The sequence below is a fragment of the Ciconia boyciana genome, chromosome 16 (assembly GCF_034638445.1).
Source record: "Ciconia boyciana chromosome 16, ASM3463844v1, whole genome shotgun sequence".
Taxonomy (NCBI): Eukaryota; Metazoa; Chordata; class Aves; order Ciconiiformes; family Ciconiidae; genus Ciconia; species Ciconia boyciana.
Genome location: NC_132949.1, coordinates 1,122,250 through 1,142,381, shown reverse-complemented (window position 1 = coordinate 1,142,381; position 20,132 = coordinate 1,122,250). Strand labels below are relative to the sequence as shown.

Genomic DNA, 20,132 nt, shown 5'->3' with positions numbered 1-20,132 from the left:
TAATGTATAAACCATAATCCATCACAACAGAGATCCAGATGCTGACAGAGCATCAGGCCTCCTATTCTTACTGCACAATAGACGGAACGACTCTCAAAGCTGAACAGCACAGCCAGCCAACCAATAGATATTCATATTAATAGGTGTATTATAGCAGTGCCTGCAGCAGCCAAGAAGCTACAGCGCGAGGCACCATACAAATACAAACAAACAGCCCATGCCTGGAAGGGTTTACACCTAAGCAGGTAAAACAGAGAAAGCCAAAAAAAGTAAGACAGACATGAAGGAATGAAATTTGTCAGAGCCTACCAAGCAGGGCAGGGTCACAGAGATCAGCTCGCCTGGTTCCTAAATACGGTGGCCTTCTCGGTGAAGTAAAAAGATGGACAGCTTGCGGGTCAAATTTTCCCTCAAAAAATAACTTTTCACTTTTCCTCAATTGTTCAGGTAAAAAGGATAATTAACAGAACAGGTGACAGTGCTCTCCCAAATGAATTGACTAGAACAACAATTTAATAGGTCAAAATTTTAAAAAGTTGTTTTCAAAAGGACTAAACCAAGAGGAGAAGCAGCTCATATCTCCAGCGACCTCAGTGCTTCTATTACAGCCGTGCCAGACCCTCCAATCACGAGACATTTGAGTGTGACTTAGGGAAAATTATCAAACAAGCACAGACAAAGGTAAGCAAAAAAGATGAAGAGGAAATGGTTCAGATTTAATGCCTGAAAAGGGGCAGTCATAATTATTCACAAGGTAAACCAATGCTTAAGTCAAGCGTAAGGAACATTTGGCAGCACCTGCCCACCCCTCCGGCACGCTCACAGCCAGCCGCACGCTGCCTGCCCGGCTTCAGCAACGCAGCGGTGCCAGGAGTGGCAGAGCTCTGCCGTCCAGCTACGCACAGCAAAGTGGAAAGCAGGAACATCGTGCTCTGACCTGAGGAGCCCGTCTGCGGCAGCAAGGCAGGAGCTCTTCCTGCTCTTTCCCCTCTCACTGACTGCAAGATGCTCCCCGCGAGAGAGCTGCAAGGCCGGTGCAGAGCACCACGAGCACAAATTCATGGCTGCTGCTGCAATGAGGAGGGAGATCAGGGCAGCGTATGCAAAGTTCAGAAGAGATGGTGTGTGTGTTGCTACAGTCAGTGAATCACTGACATCTACTTATGCCTTTTCTGCAAAAGATGGTGCAAACAGCAGTAGTTTGCTTCTCCAGTTAGCCTTCTGCTGGGATATGAATTGTATCTGTATGTAGATCCCATTTTTAGTCACTGTCTCAGCTGTGAATGTGCAGAACGGCTTGTGTCCGTAACAGCAGAGAAACATGGTAATCTTATATTACCTTTATAAACAGAGGAGCAAAGCCCAGGAAGCCAGATGAGCACCCAGAGGATAATGGAAGAGAGGAGAATATATGCATACATGTACTGGAGAAGCTAAAACATCACACCACCGCTTAGGCTGCAAGCAATAAACCAAAACCCGAGTCAGGAACACACAGCTGGTGCGCACAGGCTCAGGTTTACATGGAACAGTGAAAGGTGTGAGGCCCTAACACAAACTACCCAAATAAACAGCCCAAAAAGCACAGCAGAGGGGAGGAGGAGGAGGAGGAAGCCCCTTAAGCCTGAAGTCAGATCCTTGAGGAGCGCCGGCTGACACACGCCAGAGCCGCTATTTGCATTCATCACACATTTATAACACTGTAGGAGAGAACCCTGGAGGTTCTTGCCCACCACTTGCAGACCAAACCATTGCTGATGACACGGCAGCCAGTTTTGCTCCCCAAAACATTGTCCAACATGCTGGGTAGGCAAAATCTGTGAAAAGTCCCAATAAAACAGCAATCAGCAAAAACTTGCTGTATCACCCACCATGTAGCAATGCAGATGTAGATTCAACTTGATCATCGAATCACATTGTTTGACGTTTCCGTTCTTTTCAACGCTCCTTTGGCCAACTCTCCCTGCCCTCCAGACACATTACCTAGTTTATCTAAACAGTAAAACGGGTTTGGAGGTTTCAGATCAGGGATCCATCAGAAAATTCTTGAATGAAAGGTGATAGATAAGTGCAGATGGTTATTTTTAGAAAATATTTAAGCGAGCCCTAAATTAGTTTCTAAATCTGTCCTTACTAAAAGTTCATAATAACGAACTGAGCCACCTTTGACAGAAGTGGAATTTTCCCCTTTGCTAGATTTGCTTCAAACTGCACATTTTTTGGAGGACACTGAATAAAGTGTGTCAAGGGATTCTCTGCTCACTTGCTGTCTACTTTGCTAGTGTTTGGGATTCACAAGGAAGAAAGCCCTGCGCGTGACTTTTCTTAAGGAATTTCTTCCTCCGGTAAATCCTAAAAAGCAGCAACAGTGCCATTGTCCTGTGGTATGGTCTGAAGGACTTTACAAAGGCATTTACAGCACCATTTTACACCCAGAGAACTACAATACAAGCAAAGAAAAAACACTGTTTCTAGAATCCATCACACTACCAAGCAGGACTATGAGAGATACAGAATGGGATCCAGGTCTTCCTAGTTTCATTCTTGTGGTTCAGCACGTAGGTGGCAACACCAACTCCAAGTCATACTCCCACAGGAAACCAGAAATACAGGCTTTTAATACGCTGGCAATAAGAATGAATTATATTCCCATAAGGAACCAGAAATATAAGTTTTTAATATGCTGGCAATAAGCAAGCTATAAATAACTCAAGAAATTTACTGTTTTAATTTCAAAATTTCTGCAAAAACATGCTCCGCTCTACTGCAACTGGAAACACACAGTTCTACGGCTCAACCTCTGCCACATCTACCTGCAACATCATCTGAAAGGCAACAGGGGAACTCTCGTGGTTTCTTCTACTCTTCACTTACAAACGTCCCAGTCCCTCATGTGTCAGAATGATAAAATGACTCACCATATTTACAAATGACTGAAACAATTCTCCTCAAAAGCTGCTAATCCAAACTGCTTAAGAATGTTGTTTGCCACGTACAGACACACAGCACGTTTAGCAAGGCTGCCCAATTGCTAAAAACTCCACCCAAAGTCTCCCCTATTGCCTCCATGCTTTTCAATAATTAAAGCAACTTTGTGTTACCGGCAATCGCCTCCTCGATGGCTGCTGGCACCCGCAAACGCTACCGGGGCTCTCTGTTGTCAGCTTGCCTCCCTTCCTCAGAGAAACCGTGACACAATTTGAACTCGCTGATGCTGCTATCAGTTTTACACTGATATCATCACTTCATACCTCCTCTACATTTGTTTTCCTCCACAATTTTATGGAGGAAATTTATCAAAAGGATTTTGAAAATGCTGGCAAATTAAGCCCACTCAGCTACATTTACCTGCCATTTTATTAGCCTTTTAGCAAGTTACCCAGCTATCATTTTCTCCTACAGGAACTACATCAGCTTGACTGTACCAGTTTGTACTTAGCCAAATTTGGTACTGTTCTATTCTTAATCACCCTGAATAAAAAAAAGGAAAGCAAGTATTTTTGTTCTTACTGTTATTATTATTTTTATTATTATTATTCACGGGACATTTGTTTGATAGTCAAAACCACATTTAAGAGCTTTTCGATAACTGTGCCACCTCCATTTCCATCAGTCATCTTAAAAGCAACAGTAAAAGCAGATGAACTCTGCAGCAAAAAATTTCTTCTACTCCAACAACGCAAGTGAAGAATTTTTCCCTCAGGCCCTCAGCTCTCCCCACCCTTCACAATCACAGGTGACTAGCTTTACTTTGTGAAAATAAAGGTAGCAGATGCCCAACTTCTTTTCTGTTTGGAGTGAAAGATTACATGGCTGAACTGAAGCTTCTGTATTACAGATTTACATTATAGTTACGTATGCACAGAGAAGAAACACATTTGGAGACGGGTATTACGCTGCCACATGCTGTTTCATTTTTGATCCACTGACTTAATCAGTAAAGCCCTGTATAGATTTAAGTAGTAGCAATCTTTCATGAGTGCAGCGCCTGGAATCTCCTTAAGGCATCAGCACGCAGCCTTTGCAGCGAGGGTGACCCGTTGGCTGTGACTTACCACATCGCATGCATGTACGTTGGAGGTAGACGAGGGCTGCTGACAGGGGTACAGTTGTAAGATCTCATAATTCTTTCTGCCAAGAGAAAGTTACGAAATAAACTGGCCACAAGCAGGTCTTGCCTGAAGAGCTTCTGGAAAAGATCTGCCAAGAGATTGCAGGAATTACTAGATGCATCTCTCTGTAACTTGAGTGCCTCAGGTAATATGCAAAAACCATTTAAAACTTAAAAATACGTTAATATTTTATTCCAGTAACAAGGAGTCTACAACAGTTTTGCAGTGACATGATATGACAACTCTTAAATGGAAATCTGCCCTCTGAGTTCCCTTAAAACATCACAGTTACTCTCCATTAACAGAACTAAATACTTTCTACCTCAGGTTGGTTTCTGCCTTTTCTGGATAACATGCTTCTTTTGGTGTTTCACTTAAACTCAGCCTCCCTAATTTTTTGGAAATTACTGAGGGAGAAAAGGACCTGTGTGTACTATTTAATCAAGAACTATACACCTGTTAACTGGCAGTTTGATGTGCTTATGAGAAGCCAAAACGAATCTTGAAAGATAGCAAACGCACCACCTTTTAGAGAGGCAAAGAAGAATTTATGCTGTACCAAGCATTAGAAAGAGCACAGTTGGAAAACTGTTTCCAGATTTGGCCACCCATGCTCCAGAAGTACGAATTCAGAGCAGAACGGAGATAGAGAAATGGGATGAAGTCACTCATGGGAAACACAGACTGTCTTACCAGCAAAGAGGAGAAAACCCTTTATTTATGATACTAACAAAGGCTGGAAGAAAATAGATTGCTCTTTACAAATACAGTAAGAAAGAAAATTATGTTAGCAATCATGTTAGCACTAGAAAAAAACCCTTCTGGTTTCTAATAATCAGGTTGCTGAAATGCTTCTGGTAGAAAAGAGCGAATGTAAAAAATTTAACTAGCCTTAAGATCCAGTCTGATCTGTTCTTCCAATGTCAGGCTTTAATTTTCTCCTTATTTCAGCATCTCATTTATCTTACTCTTCATCCTTCTACTTTGAATAAGCAATGCTCACTTCTGATGGAAACTTGATTCACCTGCCCGAGTCTTACCTCTAGGCAAGACATTCCATGCAATGGTGTCTGTGATAGCAGTGAAGATCCAATTCAGCTCTCCCAGGGGAGTTCTCCTGTCATTCAGTCTTCCAGGAATCCTACAAGTGGGGAAAACACAAGTACGTTTCCTATTAAAAAACATATTTTTTTGAGATACACACACATGCACACCTCTAAGCCTCAATCGAGGCTCACAAGAGTATTTCCAGAACCTGAATTCTTAACCAAGAATTAATGTTGCTAGACAAACTTTCCTTATCCAAAGCCTACTACACGTGAATTTGCTTGCGAGATGAGTTGCCAGATAAAGGACAATAAACAAGGAATTGTGTACAGATAACTGAGCTAAAGGAAAACATCTGGGAAGGTATCACAGAGATGATGTTGATTTCTGAGATGCAATGGAAAGGCCTTTTTCTTCAAAAGTGCCACCCTGCTTTGTTTTATCCACTATTCACTTCTTGTGGAAATATTTAATAATAAATACAATTTATACTACAAACTGTATGCTCACGATCCATAACGTCCCTGTGTAAGAACTTTTGGGTGATCATATTCCAGAAAAAAACCCAATTGTTACTTTTTAAACAGTCAGAAAGCTCAGAACAGTTAGAAAACATGGTCCTTTTGTCAAAAATTGTCTGACAGTAATGCACATACCTAACAGCTGCCTGTTGCTGCCTGTTCATGAAGCAATGCGCCCCAGTAAGATTCACCTTCCCGTTCCAGCTAGCCTACCTTTTCAGTCAAGATCGGAGCACGCCTGTGCCCGCTGCAGATGGTGTGGCTGCTCGTTTCCGAGGGGCATGTTTGCTGGTTCTTACAAAGACACACAGTTTTTCACCTGGTAGGTTCTTTGAAAACTTGAATTCATTAATTTAGTGCTTATCTCTCTACAGGTTTGTTGCATCGCCACCAGAACTGCATGCAGGTGCAAAGACAGTGTCTTGCTAAAAAAGTTATTGAGCATAATCAGCAGCTTTTCACTCAAACAGGAGACATTTTCTGCAATTAAGAACTTTCCAGTTAATACACTGGCATTCATGGAAATCAGTAACTTGAATGCCAGTTCCTTAACCTAATTTAAGATTAATGTAATGTATCGCCCCACAGAAACTCAACAGCAAAAGACACATTCTTTCTAAATTCTATAAATCAGGCATTACTAAATCCAGAGTGAAAAACATCACTTTGAAAAGCACTTTCTAATGAACAAACCAAAACGCTGCTGAACGCTGCATCCTGGAGCCCTCCTATTGCAAAGTCACAGCCCGAAGGGAGGCACCACATCGTACCCCTTGCTGGCCACAGGCAAGATTTGATGCTTGTCTAGGGAAAAGTATTTACGCCATCCAGGTTTCAGTGTAGTGGTAGTCTACGCATGCTGTGTGTAGTCACTTTATAATCGTACCCATTTGTGCCACGGCAGCACCTACATGCCTAAAAAGTATAAAATAATAAACCAAAACGATTTTCCTTCCATTGTGTTCTTCCCCCTGCAAAGAGAACGAATGCCTTTCCCCTAAAGAGGCAGGGGACTGGCAGCGCAGCGGGCGAGGGAAGCAAACAGCAGGCGCCGTCCCTGCTGCCGCAAGCTGTTCTGCGACCCACAGCATCTCGTGGTCTTCCTCCATCTGGTCAACGCGCATCTCTAGCCGGCCTGCAACCGGGAATGTAGTTTCAACCCGAAGAATATCAAAATCCTGTCAGCAATACATATCAGGATTCTATTTGTGGTGTAGTAAGGTACTAAAAATGCTGAGGAGTCCAATTGTTAATTTTATTAAATATTTTAAAGTAGAAAAAAGTGGCACTAATCAATATCAGGGATGGCAGCTTTCCAAACAGTGATCTGCTCTTGTCCCAGTGGATATGCAGTGAAAGCGAGCAAAGGCTTCGTTGTTTGTTTGGTTTTTTTTTTTAAGATTATATTTTAGATAGGAGAAAATAACTCAAATAATGCAAAAAACTGAAATATTCATACAGACATCCCCTTCGTCAACCAAAGCAAAAGCAGAGGGCCAACTAATGATTCTACTGGGGATAATCTAGCTGCATGTTACATGAGCATTTAATAAATTACATGCTTTTAAGTGCACTCCTGTAAAGCCAGAGGTTGTTATAGTATCCACAAGTAGGGTGGGACTGAAGTAACATTTTGGTTTGTCACAGCGAAGGCCTTTCCGTGACTACACCCGTGCACACACAACACATACGTATGCACGTGTGTATTTTGGCCATAAGACGACTTGTGTTTAACAGAAGATTCTAAGAAAACCTGAATTGTTAACCTCTCTTTGAAAAATCACCGGCAGCAGTACACAGGTCCCTTAAATCTTGGATTCTGAAGTTTTACAGCAGTGTGCTCACTATGTTTTTAACAGCGATATCTATAGATAAAAGGAACTCTTTGCTGCAAAATTTCCACATGGCATAAAGGCTCATCAAGTAGTAAAAAAATAGAAACAAAAACCAAGCCCCTCCAAAGAAACACCAGTTTACCTAGGAAAGCCCTAAGCATTTGGGGATGGTAACGGACAGGCGACCGAGCACGGATCCTTGTCACAAGAGCACGTCTTGTACGAGGGAGCGAGCAGTGGACAGAGGTGATTTTGCCTCGTATCGCTGAGACTGATACTAGAATGTTGTGCCTAGTATTCACACTTTGGCATTCATTTAAACTGCTTAAAACCAGGACATACAAAATACAGAAAGTGCAGGAAAAGCTTAAAAGAAAAAAGACAGTGAATGAATGTCATAGAGTGAGAAATTTAAGGAGGTCATTCTATCTACCCTACCAAGGAACAAATTGAACACTGTGGATAAACACCTACAAGAGAGAAAAATCTTGGTGCCAACAAATACTTTACACAAGTAGAGAAAGAAAGAAGAGCACTTGACCATTAAAAGAAAGGGAAGCAATTCAATCTTCGTCTTTCAAAGGTTCAAGGCATACACACTTTGGAGGAGCACAAGTTATTTGGCTCTGCTGAGGAGTAACCTGGTGAAATTCTGTAGCCCGGCATGCGCAGAAGGTCAGAGAAGACAAACTAACGGTCTCCTCTGGGCTTAACATTTATTATCCTAAGCATCACTACACCAGAGACAACAGCCTGACCGAAGCACGTTCAGTGAAGGTGGAACAGCAACGTTCCACCAGGAATCTTGCTGTTCCAGGGTCCCTGATCTTGCTTTTGTAGACTGAAAAAAGTCACTCAAATTTATTTCACCCAGGAGCTGACCCAAGATCTTATAGTGTATTTGTTCATTTGTAACAAGACACGAGGTCCAAAGGAACTACAGGACCAACACGCAACCTGATTTCTGTGATTTTAGAGACCAAAGGATAGCCTACGGTGACTCAAAATCAACATACGCACAACGCTACTTAAAGGAAGAAAAATGGCTGTAAACTGTTCTTCAATATCTCTCAGCTTCTGCCTCCAAGCTGATCAGCTTTCCTAAAGATGCTTTCTAATGCTTATTTGCTTCTCACAAAAACAATAAAAAAGAAGAAAAAAAACCCAAAAAACAAAAACCCCACCCAACCAGCAAACCAAGACCAACAGACTCGGGCCTGGGCTGTCTTACTAATACACAAACCCAAGCACAGCTCTTTTCCCCTTGAGAAAGTATCAGAGAGAGGATGGGGAAGCTGCGGAAACACGCACGCAACCCGGTAAGACATCCTACAGACTTAATCCTAACGCACCCGAGCTTCCCCTCCGTAACAAGTTTTCAAATATTAAAAGTATCAAGACAAACTACATGAAGCAAGCGCTTTCTCTATGGCAACTTATTCTTCTGATATGTATAGCAGTACTATTTCCATGCAGGCTGAGATGAAGCATATTCCCTTGTACAAATACAGTGTCTAAAACAGCTAGAAATTAACATCTTATAAAAAATTGCTGTCTGTCTTGATATCAGAGGAAAACAAACAGTTTCAGAAATGTACGTTTAACTGAGCCCCTGGAGCAAGCAGAGGGAACACAAGGCCACACAACTGCTCTTGTGAGGATTTCACATAAATATTTGCATTGCAGAACACCCTCTGCAGCAAAATAGCAGCGTTTCATAAGTCAGAATGTTCTTAATTGGGAACCAACACGATCCTCGCTGAGACTCCCCAGCAAGCCAAACGCTGAGCTTAAGCCATTTGATAGCCACTTTCAAGCCAGTTTTCGGTGAAAACAGAAATAGGGTGTTTCACGGTAGCATTCGAATCTTTACACCAGACGGAGAGTTCCGTGCACTGTTCGTACTAAATTCTCTTCATTAAATGCAGATTGTGAGCCGATACCTACCTTCCTGATGGCACTAAGCAGGAATGACAGGCTGGAAGCCAAAGTTGCTGCTAGCAGCCCAACCTTGGAAACTCCTTGTGACTTCAATAATCTGCTTTCTTGGGGAACAAGGTATGCTTCTTATTTTTTGTATTTAAAGATTTAAAACAACTAGTCATTAGTATAGTACAGGTTTTATTTTGGATTTCAAAATGCATTTGGTATTTTTCCCCACTATGACTGTCCTTTGTAAGACTGCAAGATTCACAGAAAATACAGCTACCTACGAGGGACCGCAGTCAAGAAGCGGAAATTAATAGGATGCCATTCTTACATCTTATGTGGCATCAGGCGAGTTCATTTTCTTTCTGCCCTCATATATAGTCAGGAAGATACTAATTTTGTACCTAGCTCCAGCACTGTGAAGATCAATGCTGTTCAGCGCTTTGAAAACCTATGCATTAGGTGTTAATGGTGAGGGCAGAGAGAGCATGGGGAATAGCACAAGAATGAAAGGCAATACGCTTCCCTAACTGCACAAAACCCTACCAGAGCTTTCAGGTTTTGAACTGGAACTAGAAAGCAGCCATTAGAAGGGAATTGGCAGCAGGGCTGTTCTCTGGGCTGCACACAGGAATCAATTAAAGTTGGACCAGTCAGCACTATAAACCGGCAGATGAAAATAAACACAATGTATTTTCTGTTCCTAGATGGGACTACTCAAACTCGCATCCCAGAAACCGGAGGACAGTTTGCAATACTCCAATGACAAGCTGAGTGATCCGAGGAAGGGATTTTTAACACAGTATTACTCAATGACAGTTGATCTTAATCATCTTTGAGTCTTAAAGTTTAAGCTTCCAAAGGCAACAGAAGAGTGATTCTTAACTCTCAGACGGCATTCACATATACTCTGTTGACAGGGACAGAGAATCAGCCGACCATCAATTAACCACATCAGACGAATTCCATCTCCATGCACTAAAACCCAGCAGTACCAACCTCCCACCCCAGTTAGGAGAGCTGCGCCACAGCACTGCGCTAAAATAACCAACAACATATCCTGGAAAGTCACAAGAGAGACATACAGCAATCTCCTAGTTGTTTCATCACACAGTTATAAAGATTTATTTGAAATAATCAGTTATGCTTTTAAAAAAAACAAAACAAAAACCAAAACAAACAAACAAAAAAACCCAAAACATCATCTACACCTCTCTTAAAGAAGCAGAGGTCACTTTACTTTTGTTATTTTTGTAGAGTTCCACTACACAGATTTCCTTAATGTCATTTTTCAGATAAAATATTTTGGGGTGAGTACATCGCCCTCGTACAATGTGCTCTTTCAAATCCATCCTGTGGCTACAAACTGAAGCTTCTCTTAATTTCTATTTGGGCATGCATCTATGTAACCAGAACATCGCAAGGCTCCAGAAAGTATTTTTCCCCACGAGGAATATTGCTATCGTCTTGGTATCGCTTCTCCTGATGTCTTTCACGTCATGCTTTGACAATCAGCGAGAGCCTTTGACAGTAAGGACAAAGCAGACCACATTTGTAAAAATTATTTTTGAGGGAGGGGAAGAAAAGCAAAAAAAGGGCAGGCTGCCTCAGCTGCTCGCTGCAATTTAACATCTCTGGACTCTCAATTGCTTCTTCCATCAACTTCCTGACAGACGCCTTTACAGAGACCTAAATCACGGCAGTCTATCGTGAAAAGTGAGGACTACAAAATGTCAGGGTCACTAAAGAGCTCGTGCTGGGTGTAACCATCAATGTCCTTGTCAGAAATTTAGCAAAATCCCATGAATCACTTTAATTACAGAGAAAGCGTTTACTTCAAAGGATGCCAGGTTTTCCCTCTGGATGGGCTCCATCATTATCTCTACTTCTGGAATATAAAATACATAACATTGGGATATGCAATATCATACTTAGACTTCAGAAAACAAGATGCTTTGACATCGATGTATACCTCTGAACGTTCACAGCAATTTTAGGTTTTTTGGGGAAAAAAAGTAAGTATATTTCACTTTTCACTCTTTGGGGAAAAAAAGGGAGAGAGCATACCACAGAAAATGGTAAAACAGTAACGCAGGCAGGATATCTGCTGTCGAAATCTCTTGAACTGGCATGAGCTCCTTAGACAGAATCACCGTAGTTAACGTGCTCAAAGACAACATGTCCTCATCACAAAATAACATGAATGATACAGGCGTGCTGTGATTGGGCTCCTGAAACCTTGGCAAACTACTTGAAAAAGACAAAACGTTTGAGGTTCTTAAATTATTTGTTCGAGAGTGCTGTAAGGCTTTGTACACTAGTGTTCAATTCAGTCATCTCTCTGTACAAAGATACGAAATAAATGTTGCCATGAAAACCATCCTTTTGAGTACGATCTTCACTTTGTATTTACAATCGGCTTTGCCTACACTAGAGGCTGATACCCTGGAACAATGGCGATAAAATTAAATACTCCATTTCAATAAAACCAGGTTTATTACGGAACAGAAACTTTTCAGAATAACATCTTCAAAAGCAAAGTTTTTCCTCAACTCAAGTACTAACGAGTGACATATTACCAACAGGTAGCGTGGCAGAGCATCCTTGTTATACTGTGGCTAATACTACTTACTAAAACACTTTCATTCTGAAATACTTACTAAAATACTTACATTTTGAAATACACCTTCTACTGAATTCTCTGGAAGAAAATAACGGGGCTGAAAGCTGCCCAAGCTGGGTCGAAAGGCAAACTAAGAATTATAGTTTTTCCACTATAAATAAAATAATAAATATAAAAACCAGGCTGCAGTATTTCAGAATTTGGACTAGCACACGGCTGATGAAATACCTGCAAAGACATCTTAACTGGTGGCAGCTGTCACGACACAGACCTGCTACAGAGAGACCACGCTCCCGTCAACGTCAGGACCATCCTGCTGCCTTCAGCTGCCTGCAGTCACTTGCCCAAGAGGCAATAGTATTTGCCCCTGTCTAGCCCTGCTGAAAATAACAGAACTTTTTTCTTTTAATTCAATGCCTTTCTCCACCTAGTTATGAATCTTGCTGATTTCTGCGAAGCCTAAATACCAGCAGCTGGGGCAGTATCTCCTGGCACCAGGTAGGCAGTGTATTTTAGAATGCAATATTGTATCTTGATGGAAATACAATTTCAGTTTAGCATTTGGCCTCATTTGCTTACACAGCAACAACATTTTTGTTTATTTAAACAGAAGTACAGTCAGTAAGATTGTTACCACACTTCGACAGGTTTTGTCCTTCTGACTTTTTCAAACAAACCATCATTTCCAATGACTTTCCACGCAACAAACTCTCTTTGAAGACTGATGCGCTCACTTCAAAAAGTTAGCAAAAGGCTGCTGTTCGTGTTAGACTTTGAGAGGAGAGTGCTAAAGCAATGCTCGCTAACCCCGAGCAGCGAGCGGGGCAGCCGGGCCCAGGGCGCGCTCCGCACGTCCCCATCCGCCACCGCACTCAGCCTGACCTGCTGCTCCTGGTCACTCTGGTCCGGTCCCGGGGGACGCTCACCTAGATCCCTCCAGCCACAACACGCAGTACGCCAGCCTGGCGGAGGCAAATTTACTAAAAGGGACCGGAGCAGCTGATATTTGCTACTGGGATCACCTGGGAAAAAAAGCTTCTGATACTAACCCGCTGCTCTCCTTCGCCTGCCCTCCAGTTTACCACCCCGAAGGCAACTGACCAGCCGAGTTCTGAGGGCACGCACCAAAGGAGTTTGTTACGTTATAGTATAATTTCTACATTTTTCTCCAATTACATTACTTTTGCTGTGTGATATCTCGGGATTTTAGTTATATCCTGCTTCATCTTTGAATCGGCTCCTACTGAACCATTACTCATCAATAATCAACAGACATTAAAACATTAATAATTTCCAGTCTGTGGCATTTGACAATACTTAAAGTGGAAACAGAATTAATTTTAGTCTCAAATTTGTTATTTCTAGTGATTTTTATAAATGGATTTTGTGCTGGTGAATGACAGCCTAGAGACGGGCTCTCTGCTCTCAGCACAGCAACAGCACATGCTGCAGCAAGACAAATTTCTCCCACACTGCTCCTGCCTACGTGACTCGGAGCTGACATTCAGAAAAGGTTCTTTGTCACAAAACCCTGCAGCAAGGAACTAGGCTCCTTTCCAGCTGTGAAAGCGAATCGTGGTACCATATTCATGTGGTCATTTGAAAAGACTGTCTTCTAAGTGGCCCCACCAGAAGCATGAACAGCTCCCAGGTCTCTGGGATTTCTGTTTAGAGAATTCCCTCCCTCTGCAAAATGGGAAAAAAATCCCAGGAAAGCAATATACCATTCTTGCTCTCCTGAGAATGTGATTTCAGGAGAGGGAGCCTAACGCAGCAATATAGATTAAAGCATTCTTGTACATCCCTGATTCCTGGCACCCAGCTTTGTATTCCCACCCTACACCAAGTTAAGCTATTCCTCAGGATTTTTTCCAAAATTTTTTAAAAGCAGAACAAAGGCCCAGTTCATTTCCCTCAGCAGCCACACAAGCTGTGCCAGCACAGATGACAGGATGGCTTGTGATCAAGCAGAAAAGACCAACCAAGGCAGTAGGAGTGCGTGACACTGATGCTGCCACTGAAGAGTCTTACGAAGTGGCAGCCAGAGGTTGCTAAATTCCTAGCACTCCACCAACATCATTTTCCTTCCTTTTTTCTTTACATTTCGCTGTCTGGCTCTAGCAAAGATCTTTATTTCTAAACTAGGGATTATTTCGGCTTCATCCCAGAAGATTTGCAATACAAATGCACATCAGGATACACCACACGTTTATTCATCAGGATGCTGGTTTAGCCTAGATAATTAGAAATCTGAGCCCTTCAAAGAAGGTGCAGCCTAATTGAGTCTCAAAGCCTGCAGCTTAATTGCAATATAAACTCCTTCCCCGGTTTTAAAGACAACTAAATTATAAATTACAATATACACATAGGTAATCCAGGAAGTATTCTAGGCCTATCTCGAGACTGTAATAAAAAAACATGTGTTTTCTATAATAGATATGTGTAGCAGATTAAGATGATGAGGTTTAAATATTTGATATCCACAGGAACCTACTTCTGGCACGCTTTCCATGAAGACAGCCTTTAAAAGAACGCATGTGTGCTGTGGTATTAACCAACAAGAATCAAGAATACTGAAGAAAATTCTTTTTTTTGCCAGTAAACTGTGATTTAAAGAGTATTTAACCCTCAGCAGCACATCCGACCGTTCAGTGAAGCTGCTTCTTGAGTTACCTGGCTCAGTCCTTCACGGACCCTCGCCATATGTTCTTTGATCAGATACACTCTTGTAGCAATATGTTAATTGCAATTAACATAATACAGTCATTGTACTGGAACACATTTATCCAGTGGCCTGAGGTGATCTCCGTCCGTGCTGATGATGAGCCCATCGGTTCAGGAAGAACTTCTGCTTACCTTTGCTGTCCAACAGCCAGAGACAGCCAAAACAACATCCCCTTCACTCTGCCCATTTAAACAGCAGTCAGGGAACTACACAGCTTTCCACCACTAAATAGCTTTTAACTTCAGGACCATCTAACCTTCTCATGCCAAAAACCCTGTTAGCACACCTCTGAGTGCGCAGGCAAAGCAAGGTTAACCCTGGGTAGATTTCCTTCCTGCTTCTCATCTCCTTAAAACCAAAAGAAAAAAAAAAAAAAAAAAAAACACCCACCACATTTTCACAATGTCTTTCAGAGAAAAAAAATATCCAGTGGTGGACCTTTTCCTAGACTAATGCATCTCTGAAAACCGCTCTAAACGTCCTTTGATAGCTGGGGTCCTGTCTCTATTACTTTAGTTGTAAACTGAAAAAATATTTTTATTTTGGTAAGATTAGTGCCTCTGAAATACAGCTTTACAAGAATCATTGCTGAGCTTCCACAACTGAGATGAGACAGGATAATCAATTCTCACATATAAAATTAGCATGATTAAATACCTACATACTACTGATGAGCCTGACTATTCTAAAATACATATTGTGGAAGAGCTAGTAGCATTGAGAAGCATTTTTAACCTCATCTGAATGTAAAACGTGCAAGTTAACGTGGAACGATTTACTAAAGCAAAAACTGAACAAGGAATTTTAGCTGATGCAATCTTACCCTCATTGCTTCTCCTGTAACAGATAATTTGCTATTGGCAGCATGAGCAATGAACGATTGCTGCACTTCGCTACACCATGCAGAAGCCTATTAAAAACCAAGGAAGTATGATAATATATTTCTATTAAGAATTCACGCTTATTATCCAGATTCCCGTTCTCCTAACCCCTTTCAGGATGCCCTTCAATTCTACAGTTTTCATCTCCGACAAAAGATGATAACTGGACTCTGGACATCCAGGGGTCAGAAGAGTTCTAACTAATCTCAACAGCAGTATTTCTAGAGTCAAAATTTCTCAGAAACTGAATGAATGATCTTTAATTAATCACTCCCAGACAGTTTGTGTGTATCAATGTTCCAAGAATAGGGCATTCAAAAACAATCTGCAGGGAGCACAGAACTCCTACATCTAGTGGCTGCAAGCATCTATCATCCTGTCTTTAAGAACATGCTTCCCTTTTAATAAAATAATAAATAAAAATCTTAAACAGCAAAGACTACAGTGGATAATTATTATTTCAAAGTCTACCTTGTTTGTATAAACTGAAGTAGAATTTGAAGAATAGCTGTCTTGGTTAATCAGTTTGCCTCAGATGCCTGAGAACCAGTAATTACGCTCAAATATTGCTTGGATAAAAGGATTATAACATGTTTCAGTGGTGTTAAGTCTGAAACATAACAACACTATCAGACAAAGAACAGTAGGACAGCATAGTGATAAGTGAAAAAAACACTATTTTTGGCTAAGTGTTCTTCTGTTCATTAGTTGGTTTTGGTGACGCGAGGTGTACGAGCACATCTCCTCTGTCAACGCTCCCATGGTCAAAACCCACGCCAAGGCCAACTACACACGTGGCTTCTCAGTGCTGGGCTTCCAGGAACACGGCCCACAATCTCTGTCTGCAGTTGCCATTTCTCTGGCTAGTCCGGGACGACAGCACGAGCGGCGAGAGCTACGGGACTCTGAACCCACCGAGCCGAGCAAAGCCCCAGCACAGCCCTAACTCCCTGCCACGGCCCCGCTCCACGAGCAACTGCTCACTTTTATGGCCACTGCTTATTTCAGCAACACACAGAAAGGCAAGAAATCACAAATACTGTAGGTACAGACTCTGCGAAAAGCTTTCCAAAGAAATTTCCTCACAGACAAACAAGAGAAATGCCAGAAATAATGAGGAAATTAAGAGCAACAGGGAAAAAAAAAAATCATAAAATTTGGCTTACTTCTCTATTAAATCCAGTGTGACTCCTGGCACCAGTCTGACACTCTTCTGCATACAGAACCTGTGGAGAAGAGAATAAAACATACTAATTGAATATTTAATGACAAGGTTCTGTGGAAAGAATATGGAAGAAGGTTTCTTTATTACAGCATTCCTGCTTTCAAAATGGTGTTTGGGTAGAAAACTTTGCCACAGCGTAATAAGAATCAAACAAGGCCCTCAATATTTGTCACACTCGTGATTATGCGGCGATTTCCATCGTCAGGTGTCAAAACTGAGGTATTGTAACTGTCACGGTGACAAGTTTTCCAACACATAGCAGCGGGGAAAAGGGCTCACAGTCATCCAGCACGGTCTCTCGGGAGGAGCAAGACGACACGAGAGCCGAGGAGGTTTATGCTTCTGGAATAATGATTAGCACTGGCTGGGTTTCCCTGAAGAGATTTGGCACTGCAGGCAGGAAAGTGAGAAAGGGAGGGAACGAGAGAGATATGTCAAGTTCAAACACCTCTGTTATTTAATTAAAAAAAATGCTGACTCAGTTTCCTCAGCATTACAAATACCACTACTTCAGGAACGCCGGCCCTGGAAAATGCAAAGTCCTGTTAGCACTACCACTCGCTGTGCCTAGAAAATCCCAAGAGTCGCTAAACCCAAGCAAGTGCGGGAAGACAGCACGACTGCCAGCCCATTTCTGAGCACTTGACTCCCTCCTCCAAAACTCTTGGGGATATGCTTTGTGCCCAGCGGGCAGAAGTGGGCAACAACAGATCCGGGAAGAAAAACCAGCAATTCAACTTGAGAAATGACTTCCTCAGTGATATCACTGCCTTCCCAGCCCATTTTCCCAGTATTTCAGATATCCACTCTCTGTTGTTTAATGAATAATTTACCCATCAGTGTAACACAAGTTGATATTTAAGCCCCACGCTTCACTCCGCACAGGAACAGAAAGCTCTGCGGGCAGCGAGGTACCGGGCGGGCTCGGCTGCCCAGGAAACCCACCTCCCGCATCCAGCAGCGGCTGGAGCCGCTGCAGCCGGAGTCCCTCCTTTCACCAGAGCCACGATATCCACATCCAAACGGCTCTTCCCCAGGTAAAGGAGAGAACAATTAGTTCTTTAAAGACAAGATGTGCAGAGCCCATTTCTGAAATCTTGAGGACCCTCCAGTTTTCTTGTGGCATCCCCTGCCTGCAGGACGTCCATTACTGCCAAGAACAGGGACGGGCTCTGAAAAGCTAAGTGGTCTCCAGGCTGCTTTTCTGATGTGTGCGCCATCCGTCATAAAAAAAAAAAGTCATAAAGCTATCTAGGAGCACTACAGCGGGATCCCCATACAATCTGCTAAAATATAAAAATCTTACAACACTGCTTTATAGAACCACGCAGGGAAATACCCCTCTCAAATAAAAACTGCAGGCAGAATTCAGCACGGCAGAATTAGGTCATTGGAATCAGGCTGGAGTCTCCCTACAGACTAAGGATGCCAAAAGACTTTCTAACTCCTCTGCTCAATGCCTCTACATTGCAACATAGCTGAAAGAGGACCATAACAGAGCCAGCACAACTTTGTACTGTGACACATTTGCTTTCTACAAAGAAAAGAGAGTCCCACCTATCACCATGTCACGCCATATTTTGTATTTACCTCGGAAGCCTCTCATCCGAGCCATGATTTGACCTAACCTCACTCACTCAGCAATATTTTACAGGCTCACAGATTAATAGGACAGTGCTGCACACTGTCGGAAAACACAATGTAAAAAAAGGATGAGCATCCTAACCCTGCTCAGCACAGCCAGTCTCCTCCGGGCCAGGCAGCAAGAGTCCGAGAACCGACGGGCAGGCTCTCGCCTGGCAGCAGAGTGCATTTGCCACAGGGCAAACAAATACATTAGCCTCCTTTTTGCAAGGATTTCTCCTAAGCACAAGGCTTTTGATTACAGCTTGTTGGATTAGAAGCTTGCCCCACGCACGCAGACATTCAGGACACGCGACAGGAGAAACGCCACTGTGCCAAGCCTGCCCTGCAACAGCAGGATACGCACACCTTGGAGGTGTTTTCACATCTAAACGCGTTCTGCAGCTGCCATTTAGCACGGCCCTAGGGACCTGCTGCTATTGCACTGTGGGCAACAGGTAAATAACCTTAGATTGCAGTTATTTCATCTGAGCTCATAGCTCCTCAAAGATGCTAAAATAAAACCGGATTGCATTCGCCTAGTGAAAAACCACCCTTTCTGCCCTGACCACAGATCTGGTTGATATTCACCAGAACCCGAGTAAAGCAGCAAGCACTTACAGCTTCTGTATATACTGGGACTGTTACAGTATTTCTTTTATAAAGCACCCACCATTGCCCTGAGTATTTTGAAAGAGATTAGTTCATTAAAACCCCATTTAACCAGCAGCGGACTATCTGCATCTCCTCTCTAACGACCACTGACTGCCAAGAAAATGTACTTGTAAACAAAACATTCCTCATCCTGTATCTGCAACCCCCTTCATCACTCCAAGGCTCTAAATGCGATGCCTCAAGTGACAGTTGGTGTCATCATCACAAACATCAGGCGAAATACGTTAGAGCTGCATGAAAACATACCAACAAATGCCAGGCAATAAAGAAGAAAACCAGAAATACACATAACAATGCTCAACTGGGCTCTGCTCAGGTATCACAGGAATATTTTGAAACTCAATTTAGTTTCTCTAAATAAATTTGGCACAGAGGATTGGCTTCAGTTAACCCCCCAAAATCTCAAGCAGAAATGCAAAATAAACACATTAGGAAAAAACCCCACCACTTTAAATGTTTGTTTTAATTGACCCACAGCTGTCACAGGTCAAGTTCTTTTTTCCATGCACTTACAAGCTTGCTATATTTGGGTTCTGATGTACAAACTGCATACCCGAAATTACTGAGTCTGAGCAGTTCCCAAACTTTTTGTTTCTTTTTGGTTTGGGGGTTTTCCAGCACTTCCGAGGAGCCCCATTAATCTTATGAGTGGGACTTCAGGGTTCAAAACCGTAAGGTCCTTAAGACGATTTAGACAAGGACGGTCTTCTCCCTGATGTGTAAAATTGTGAAAATATAATTGCAGCTTAATTATGTCTTAAGAGACTGATAATATAAGCGTATCAAGAGTAACAATCCATACAGCTTATCTCTAAGCTTGCCTCGTATATAGTTATATATAGTTACAACATATATTTGGAATACGTCAGCTCACAACAGTCACTACACACGAGGATAATCAGGATCAAGTTAGCCAGAGTTCATACGCTGGATTCC

General features: G+C 42.3%; 1 protein-coding gene across 5 annotated transcripts in view; it reads right to left on the bottom strand.

Moving 5' to 3' along the window:
* RPTOR (regulatory associated protein of MTOR complex 1) overlaps nt 1-20,132 on the bottom strand; it is a 164,049-nt gene that overhangs the window by 80,462 nt on the left and 63,455 nt on the right. For all 5 annotated transcript variants that reach the window (XM_072880878.1, XM_072880879.1, XM_072880880.1 and 2 more), the window contains 3 exons: nt 16,840-16,899; nt 5,153-5,253; nt 4,056-4,200 (listed from right to left, as the gene is read on the bottom strand). In XM_072880878.1, coding sequence (XP_072736979.1) covers nt 4,056-4,200; nt 5,153-5,253; nt 16,840-16,899 — 306 coding nt within the window. The remainder of the gene's footprint in view (nt 1-4,055; nt 4,201-5,152; nt 5,254-16,839; nt 16,900-20,132) is intronic.